This window comes from Rhopalosiphum maidis, chromosome 1 (genome assembly GCF_003676215.2).
Source record: "Rhopalosiphum maidis isolate BTI-1 chromosome 1, ASM367621v3, whole genome shotgun sequence".
Classification (NCBI taxonomy): domain Eukaryota; kingdom Metazoa; phylum Arthropoda; class Insecta; order Hemiptera; family Aphididae; genus Rhopalosiphum; species Rhopalosiphum maidis.
Window position 1 is genome coordinate 27,502,804 of NC_040877.1, and position 10,704 is coordinate 27,513,507.

The 10,704-nt window shown below is 35.0% G+C and overlaps 1 protein-coding gene across 1 annotated transcript; it reads right to left on the reverse strand.

The window, feature by feature from the left end:
- Nucleotides 1-326: 326 nt before the first annotated feature.
- On the reverse strand, nucleotides 327-8,272 carry LOC113561035. The gene is made up of 2 exons (XM_026967217.1): nucleotides 8,121-8,272; nucleotides 327-1,503 (listed from the first exon to the last, which is right to left on the reverse strand). The coding sequence occupies exons 1-2, from the start codon at nucleotides 8,169-8,171 to the stop codon at nucleotides 847-849; spliced, it is 708 nt and encodes a 235-aa protein (XP_026823018.1). The 5' UTR covers nucleotides 8,172-8,272; the 3' UTR covers nucleotides 327-846.
- Nucleotides 8,273-10,704: the final 2,432 nt, after the last annotated feature.

Here is a 10,704-nt window from a genome sequence, read left to right on the forward strand (position 1 = left end):
CTTGTATTTTTATGGAATTTTTAAAAGATTTATACTAAAAACTGTACTTACGTTTTTATTCAATCGTGCTGTATGCGATTACCAATCAATGCTAATTTCGATAAACCTATTGCTACAGAGCTACAGCTACAGTTTAACTTTTGACAGCCCGTGGTGGTCACATATATATGTGAGAGAGTGATAGAAGCAAGATTTTTGTCTGACTTTAGTGTTTTTAAACGAGAGACATGGGACGAGAGAGGAGAAAAGAATGCACACTGTTCGATTTTTTTTGTAATATAACGTGACAAGGTATAAGCTCCTTATTTATATACGCAAGTAATACGTTGTATGTTACGCACATTTATTTCAATCGAAACATAATATTTATTGTCATATGAATCTACATTTTTCCAAATTTTCTTTCAGTCACAGTAAAATATATTATATGTATATACCGAGTGAGAGTACATTTTCTATACGTATAGTTTCATCACACTGTTGGCGGAAAATGGCACTAAAAACGATTCGGACAATACGCGCGCGTAATAAATATTTATAATGCTATTATCATTATCATGTTTGAGTACGATGTTTGTTGTTGGTCTTCACTTTATTTGTTTTGAAGCCGGCTGCGATTGGCGACGACGATAGCGGCGGTGGCGGCGGCGACAAGTATAATAGAACCTGACTAGAAATTTCGTTAAAAAAAAAAAAATAAGATAGTTTCGAACGACAGCGAACCGACCTACACTACGATATTATAGTCCACGATTATTATATACTATAGTAATAAGTATTCTGTGAAGTGCGATAAATGTCAGCTAAACATCATCCGGCTGGCCCGTCGTCCGTCCGCGGTGCAGTCTACCGCCTGAGAGCCAAGAACTTGGCCAGTGCTTCGTAGATGACTCGCGGGTTGATGCTGCTGTCGGCCGTGTATCGAACACCCCTGGTGGTGCCGTCGTGGTGGCTGACCACTCCGTACTCGCCCACGATGAACCCGTCCGGCGTCTCTTCCTCGACCCTGTACTTCCTGTAGTGTTTTCCGTCCACCACATAACCGCTCTTCCGGGGTTCCACCGGCTGAGTCGTGGTCGTGGTAGTGGTAGTGGTGAAGCCGGTGATGGAGATGTCGGTGTTGCCAGTAGCGGTGGTGCTGCTGACGTCGTAACTCACGGGCACTGCGGTCGTCGGCGCCGGTTGCTGCTGAACGCCGTGCACGCGCCCGTCGCTCAGCACGCTCACCGCCTCGTCCACCTCGTAGTTCTGTTCCGGTTCCGCGTACACTCGTTCCGGTTCTACGAACATCTGCCCTGGTTCCCCGTAATCCGGTTCCGGTGGTTCCTGCTGCAGCAGGCTCTGATCCGACGAGGGCGGCTGACCGTTCAAGGCCACAGACGGATCATCGTACTCTGCATAAATCGAGGCAGCCGTCGCCGCCGGTCGCGTTGGCGGCACTGATGGTCTCTGCCGCTGCTGCCGCCGATGATGATGCCAAGGGCGGCCCGCGCAATGCGATACCTGCGATACGACACGAAACAAACAATCGATTAAATGCCTACCATGTATATATTTTATAAGTATCCAACTATTAAGGTGTGTTCCCACTATACACTCATTTTGCCATTATAACCCTTTACTGTGATCGGTTGGTATGTATATGGTAAGGTTTCGGTACACAAGTGTGCTTACTGCTTAAGGTAGATTTCCACTGAACTATTCGCGTGTACGTGCACGTTTATTGTACACGCGCGTACATATGGTTGTACATACATGCCCTTCTTGAAAAATACTCCGGTAAGCACGATTAATGTTAATATTTTTAAATTTGTGATTGATTCTATCCCCAAATAATAGACCGTTTGTACGGAAATAGTTAAACTAGATCAAACTTCATGGTATCGTGGTTTGTGGTTACACGTGTGGTAAGAACGTATAAAATCTCTGGTATACCAAAAACTTACCATGTATACCAACCAACCGCAGAAAACTATTTTTATGCGCGTACACGTATGTAGTAAAAACCCGCCTTTATACGTTCTTATCACAAGACAAATCACGTTACTATGCCGTTGCCCAATGCCCTTTGACGTTGTCAACCAATACATGAAACTTGCACTAAAAGCGAACGTGAACTTACTACTTCGGAGCTACGTACAAATTACAATCATACAAGTACAAGTCTTAACCCTTGTACCAGTTGTGCCAAGTGACGCGCAAAGATGAGTGCTTTTACACTCGTTTTAACACGCTGACATCGTGTTAAAATTCGGTGTTTTATTAATTGGCTGAACATGGTTACTTTTTTAATATACCATGTCACCGGGTATGTCGACGCAAAGTTTAAAAATTTTTAATTTGTCAACATGAGGTTACAGTGGTTAAATGGCGGTTATCAATAATTATTACTACCGATAAATTAATGTTTAAAATCATCAACTAACATAATCACTAGCTTACCACTAACTAACCGCGTTCTAAAAATGTCAACCAAGATAACGTGTTCAAATAATACAGTTTAACGTCTACAAATTGTATTATTTCGATTGATTATAATATAGTTATATGTACGTTTAAATATCAACACAGTCCGCGATCAATCTCACACCATAAACTTCTCAACATTGTTCACGCTCTCGAATTAAAATAATAATTAAATATATGTTACGAGTTTACGTGTTATTTCTCATGTTATGCATATGAACTCTTATCGTTGGTTGACGGATTTTCGAAAAAATTATCAGAGTGATGACTACCAGGTAGGTGTATCGTCTTCTTAATTAAAAAAAAAACATCGTGATGTCGTGTTTACATAAATAATTGGGTTGAATCACAGTAATGCGTAATAATGATATTATAATTAAAATAAATTAGAGTATCGAAGTAAATTGTATTTGTGTGTACCTTGAAAAATATCAACAGCGCTGATCTACGCCGAAATGAAAGTATATCCTGTAATCGCACCTATAATAACCGTATTCTATATAAACGTAATAAATAATTATACAGCGCACGGTACGTAATTTAGTCAACACTCATTCAAGCTATATCAATTAATTATTATTTTAGCCAAATAATACTTTAATTAACGAAGAAAGGATCTAAATATAACTTGCTTTATTTAACTTTTCAAAATATAAAACCAGTAAACTAAACCAGGTCATTTGTTTAATTGTGATTTTTTTAACAAATAGGGTAATTCGTCCACCAAAAATAAAGGCGATAAAATGTACTTGAATGCGCGTGAGTCGTTAATAAATTGAGATCTTTAAAAGTACGATGAAGTACCTACGTAGATACCACGTCCTAGTAATTTTTATATGACATACACATAGCACATAGGTATGTACTAACAATAAGTTAACCAAAAACATAACATTATTATAAGCATATTATAGGTCATTCGATTATTTTATGATATGATCTTACTATATGATCTAGTTTAATATCGGTAAAATCGTAGAGTCCATTTCGGATTGACAGTATTAATAACGTTTCGTTTTTTGATTCGTCCCGTTGTAAATACACATAATATTAAGTACCTATACTATAATCGCTTCAATACAATTCAACGTTAATTTGATGGGTATACAAAGCCTGCGTTGTCACCGATCGGTTTTATAAAAGTCGTATCTAATATCTATACTATTTTATTATAATCGCAAACCTCAGTGGACCGATGTCAACACTTTCTTTGGCCTAAATCCGACAAGCTGCGAAAATACGCTCAGAATTCAATTCGTCATCGTCCGGCTGTGTAGATGAGATGTGTTTTCGATTTTCTCGGGGGACCCATTTTTAATGCTCAAGCACGTATATAATCGAAATTACACCTTCGAATAGATGGCAGACGCGAAGTAAAAAAAAAATTCTTCATCCGATAATGCAACGCTATACTACGACGCATATTATAATTCCATTAGCGTTATTTTACTGGAAACAAAAAACCCGTGATGATATATATTATTATTACGCAAATCTGTGTATATTATCGGATTTGTTAATCGTCGTCTCGTCAATGCGTTTTCGACTAGGTCGTGGGTCACACACACACATATACTATAGGCGTTCTGCCAAGTACATTTACGTGTATATACATACGTATACAAATATTTCGCGGCCTTATTATTTCGAAAATAGACAACCGGTTGCCGAATACCGATCGCGCTCATTGCCCCGTAGCTATATATAATAATATTAATATATAGGCGATAATAATATTATATAGGTGATACGTCCGCGGCTGCAGCGTCGAACATTGTCAAAGAAAACGATTTGGACTTATTAGTTATAATAGCCACGGTAGACAGCAGTGGTTATATAGCAAATATATATAATAATGTATTATATATATAGGTATAGTAGATAGTAGATATTATATTTATATACACGCACAATAACTGGCAACAGTATATAATATTAGGTACACATATATTGAGAAAGATACCTACGTTTAATATACACAGACTCGAGTGTGCACGTGCCGTACCTGTCTGCTTTATGAAAAAACATATCTCGTTCCGAGGGCCATAATTAAAAACGTTTGTAATTTATGATTCGAAATGCGCTTATGATATTATATTGTCGCAATGTCTAGGACTCCGTCTATATTCTCGCACTACATTACATTGCACGTGTTGACGGCCTTGAACGCTATTAGCCGAATGCCCTTTTTCGCGTGCACACACACATATACATACAAACCAACACACTTATCGGAATGTTAAGAATATTTCGCGGTCAAGCACCGTACAACTACCCCAACAGAGTTTACTAAACAACGTTCCTCGCGAACACCTCGTAATACGTACTTTATTTACGTGAATGCGGCGAAATTTCAGCTGGAAATGTCTATAGAACTTCTTATTTATACGTCACAATATCACATTATTAAAAAATCAGTGTTTTTAATATTTTACACACGTAAAAAGTTTTAAAAGTTTAATACAATTGCCAAAGCTTTAAAATCGTTAAGATTATTTAATTACTAATAACAATTTCAATACCTATACTACTATATTATTATCTCCAATTATTTGAAATCAATAATAATTATAATAAATGATAGATCAATAATTATTAATAATCAAAATTATAAAATATGCAAAAATAAATTTGTAGGTAAACCGATAAATCGTTTATAAATTTGCTTTAAAGAAAAACATAATCACGTTTTTTCGTGTATATAAATATAGATGTATAGGTATAACATTATAAGTTAGAATATCTAACTCGGAGGAATTAATGTACCAAAAAGTGCCATTGTGCAAATTAAATATATGTACTTATAATAATATACAAGTCAACACTCAAACCCCTATGATTTTGTACTTTAATATGCTTCGATCGCTATTCGCAAATCTTCGCAAGTGCCTCCAGCCAATGTTAATAATATGAATGCACGTATCATGCTTATATTATTTGTAATCAAATATTAGATATTATAATGTAGGTAAATTGTATACGCTATTAATCGACGAAAAACTGCAATTTCATAATAAATAAATATTTATTATATTACTAATTACTATCATAAATCTGTTTCTTGAGAATGAAGGACATTCGCTTTTTAATTTTTAAAAATCGAAAAAATGTTCTACAATTTTTTAAACGAACCGCAATATACACGTACATCATAATAATATAAAAAATATACGAGTACACCTATTTATAATTTATAATATAACGAGCTTTATAATTTTTACATGTAATAAAATACACAGCATACTGAATTAATGTCTTACGATGTGTTCACAAATATTATATTCAATCGTTTTGACATAAAAGCGTGTTTGTTTAATATCGTATAATTATATCATTTATCGCAAAAATATTTTTGTACAATTATTTTTCAAATTTTATAATTATAATTTTAAGCCTTTATAATTTATATCGAGTTCGTATTTTTGAACATATTGGAATAAACTATTTAAAATATAAAATGCTTTTCACTATTTCAAGATTATTTATACACCTAAAAAATTTTAAATTTTAAAAGAACTCGTAGTACGCTATATATTCTCGGAAAATACAATTTTTTTTTATTATATTTTTTATTTGATCTCATATTCTTGGGAAAAGTATGATTTTGAGAACATTGAATTATGCATAATATATTATATGGATATAAATATTTTTTTTATTTTTAAGCATTTAAAATTTTTATTAGATTTGAAATGGCAGAGATGTATTACACAAATTATAGTGCTCACAGCTATTACGCTCGTTGCTCGCTAAAATAATAAATTCCTCGCGAAGTTGATTATACTTTATATATTTAGTTGGTAATATATAATCTGTAAATTTGTTTTGCAATAAGTATTTGGACACCGAGTTTATTTATATCATAATGAAAACATGCGTGAAAAATTCATTTATTGACTATTGCAGGGTATTGGTGATAATCCTTGACTTCAAAGGACTAAGTATTAGTTACTCAAATCTTAAAAATAATATCTAAAATATGCATAAATGAAAAATAATTTTTTAAATCTTAGTTTCCCGAAAAATATTATGTTTTGGACTTTGCAATTTAAAAAATATATAATATCATGTATCATAATTTCAAAAAGTAAAAATTAATATATTTTATAAAATCTATAATTAAATCATCATTTTAATCTAAAACTTATTATTATTTTAATTTTTTAACTTAGTAACTCATTAGATATTAATTTTTGACTGTGCAAAAACAATGTTAAAAATACACTTACCGAATAACAACGTTATCGATCACAATAATGTAGAAGTTTAGTGATGTTTTTACGTTTATTATAATTATTTTTAATTCTTATGAAGGTATAGACGGGACCTTCTGCGTTCTGAGTTTCTGACTACAATCATATACAAAATATACAAAATGTATGCCATCCACACTAACTACTAAGCATATGTATTTATATATAGTTCATGTTGTTATTAGTACCATTTAATCAGCCATAAAATTTTACATTTTGATTACCCTTTGGTGAGAGGAATCCCGTCGGATGTACCGCTATCGCCAATATGTTATTATAATATAATATACGAGACGATTCCCCTATCGACTATATACAGGTACCTCCTATACATAAGAACTTGGCTAACTTACAGTAATGTTTATCATTTACGATGAGTGCGATATTATAATAAAAACATAAAATATGTTGCGGATAAGGGTGAACCGTGAAAAGTTGTTGTTACGTGCATGATTTACGAGGTATGATGAATGCGAAATGACGCGAATAACACGTTCAAAATATAATATCCATAATATAATACTATGCATAATACAATTGGTCATTTGATTATCGGCAATGATATTGTTTGGGTCGTTAAACCATCTTATGGTCACACGCGACAAACTGTGTACTAAACAATAATATGTAACTCACCTACGTATAACCGGATTCCGAAGGAGCTTAATATTGTGTGATACCTACATACAAAATATTATAATATACAAAGTATTATGTTTATTAGCTGCAGCCGTGCAGTCAAATTATGTGCGAAAGATACGCGCGAAGATACCAAATATGGCTACAGCGACGGATTTTCTGATGGGAAAACATATAATATATAATATAACTAGGTAATTATATGACGCCTTAGAGATTGATATGCAACCGTTTGACCAAATTTAAAACTTTGGTAAAAGCTGTGCAAAAAAGTTTTGCGGAAAAATATAATTTGTTATATATATGCTTACGCGCGATATACTGTCTTTCAGGAGAAGCTTTGCTGACACCGAGAATACCGTTATATTATTATCATCGTCGTCGCGCGTATGTTTCCGGACGACTTCTGTCGTTTACTAAAACTTAAATGCTTCCGATTATTTTACAATTACAAAGATAAGTGCACGTAAATACTCTATATATGTCTATCAAAAAAAAAAAAAATTTATTGATTGTTTGTTAAATACTAGGTAATCTCAGAAATCACAAAAGCTATCGAAGTCATATTTACATATTCGGTAAAGGTCATTGAAATTCGTTCTTGTTAGGTGTTACAAAAAAAAAAAATGTTTAAAATATTTTAAAAAATTTTTGCAGACAAACAAAGTTTGCCGGATCAGCAATAGTATATAATACCATAATAAATTAAGATTTAGGAACGGTGGGCACGAGTGGTAATGTCATTCTATGTATTATACTGACCAAAAGGGTTAGGAGGACGGTGACGGTGGCGAAGAGCGCAGTGCCGCGCATATCTCGTCTCTTCACGGTGTCGTCGCGACGTGCCGGCTGCAGCTGTGGTCCTGGCGTCTGCGCATGGTCGGACGTCGCGGGTTACACTGGCCGCAACGAGGCCGACGCGCTCGACAACGACGGCGACGGCGACAGTGGTGGTGGCCGTGCGCGCGCGCTCGCGATAAGTGCACGCCGCGCCAAACCGCCGCTGGATGGCCGCGGGGCGAGAAAACGGGAAAAAAAAGTAACGAAAACAAAAACGGGACGTTATCGCGATGACGCTGTACGGCCGGTGACGGCAGCGGTGATGGGTGGTGGCGGTGATCGTGTCGGCGGCGACCGGAGGCGATGGTAATAGACCGAGACCTTGATGAGCGTGATACGGTAGTGGGCAGCGCGGGGTTGAGACTTTGCCGCCTAGCGTAATATTATTATTATTGGTGAAAAAAAAATATTTATAAAAAAACGCGTTTTATAAACCATTAGATTTATCACGATGTCTATGAGTTTTATGTTTATGCAGAGACGGAATTCCGTGGTCTGGCGCCTCGGCGACCGAAACGACACGTATATAATAATATATAATACATATATGCAAACTTTGCAAACACAGCTGTCGCGCGCGCACAATATTATAACGCCAATATGTCATTTTTGATATTATAAATCGCTGGACGTCTTCCGCGGTATACCAATGAAATACAAGAATAGTGTTATCCGCACCTGTGTCCTGTGTGCGGCGTGTGGTGTACAGTTTTTCTACTGATGCGCCATAAATAATATAAATTATAATCGAACATATATTATGGGTACGCGTACCAAGTACAACAGTACAACTATCGCGGGTCACTCGACGCCTCCCGCGGTGACTGGGTTTTCCGAAGGCGGCGACGATCTCGGTGACATCTGCACCAACACGTCTGATCGCGTTATTCCTACTCTGCCTTCTCCACCATCACCGCCGCCGCCACCACCTCCACGGCATCACTGGGAGTATGTGTTACGCGTGCGTGTGCATATTTTATTAACCGTTGCTCCGGCGGCGGCGGTGGCGTTGGCCGTCGGCAAATTCCGATCTTATTACAATAATATAATATTATATATCTGACCGTGGCCATTTGGAGACATTGCTGCTGCAGCCGAGATACGCGCCGACCGCGTTATTAATAGCAGTTTACCTACCATAAATATTATTTTCTATCGTATCTTGACCTCTTAAGAGGAATTTTTTCGTTTCGAAAATATTTACTCAACGACGACATCCTTCGCGCGATACACTTTTTATTATACTTACTTTTAATATATATTTTATTGTGATCTATATGGTATAATAATAGTGCGTGCATTTGACAAAAAGTCATAATCGAATAAACTACAAGTAGGTATAGTATACAATGACGCCGAATTCACTTTTTTTGTGAAACGAAATCTAAAATTTTTGTTCCACCCACCCAAAGCGATCGCTTTCATGACATATGAGTTCGGTGTCATTGGTAGTGCATATAGAATAACATAAAATATTGAATTGACTCATCATAGCGAAAAGTCCGCGGGCTACGATGTGTTATAATTTATATTTATACATATTATACCTACCTACCTACCTACCTTGTACTCTCATCCGTGGCTATTGCGAGCACCTTGTTTTGTTCGTTTAATCGTTTGGTATTTGCGCTACGTTATAATAATACCAATGCGTTTTATCAAGCGATTTTTTTTTTTTTTTGCAATCAACATAACGATCCGTGTCCGGATCGTATAATTATCGTCATCGAGTGCGGATCTGACAGATCCGGGGAATGGCTACTTATAAACAGCGATACAATTACATAGGTACTAAAATGAATAGGAAAAAAGTTTAAAATTGTTTTCAAACTAGATAATAATATAGCGTATATTCATAATATATATTAACATATGTATGTACAAAATTAGTATTGTAGAATTTACCTTCCTACTTACTACACAAGAAAAACATATACAATTAAACCTAAACAGAGGATGTAGATATTACTTATACGTTATACTAATGTAGACCATAATATTGCATTCATTACAATAACTGGCTTATCGGCCATTACAAGACGAGAGCAATATAATTTTATAATTGATGCTAAAATTGTCTAATATGTGATGTACAGATAAGTAGATCCTAATATTTTGTATTATATAATAATATGAAAACTATTGAGTATTTTACATAGAAAAACGTTTAAATTAGTACGATACACCATCTACTCTAGTATCAATACAATTTCAAAATCACATAAGTACTTAAATTATATGACTATTTTTTAACATAAAAACGATCTTGATACGTATAAATAAATATTTTAGATAATACAGTATATATACAGTATATATTATGCAGACCCTAAAACTTCCCGAAGGTCATTTAACTCGTTGAAGAAAGAATATTTTTTAGTTAATAATAATTTAATTTCTATATTCTCACTATTTATGTATATATTGTATATATTATGGTAAAGTTGAATATTGCTCGGGATTATAATAATTTTTTCTCTTCGTTTGCGTGAACATAATCTTTTAA

Bases quoted from the DNA above. Each gene is read 5' to 3' on its own strand.
- LOC113561035 (XM_026967217.1), bottom strand. From the start codon at position 8,171: ATGCGCGGCACTGCGCTCTTCGCCACCGTCACCGTCCTCCTAACCCTT. The intron at 1,504-8,120 runs GTCAGTATAATA...GTCGTATCGCAG, and splicing joins CCGTCCTCCTAACCCTTTTG to GTATCGCATTGCGCGGGCCG.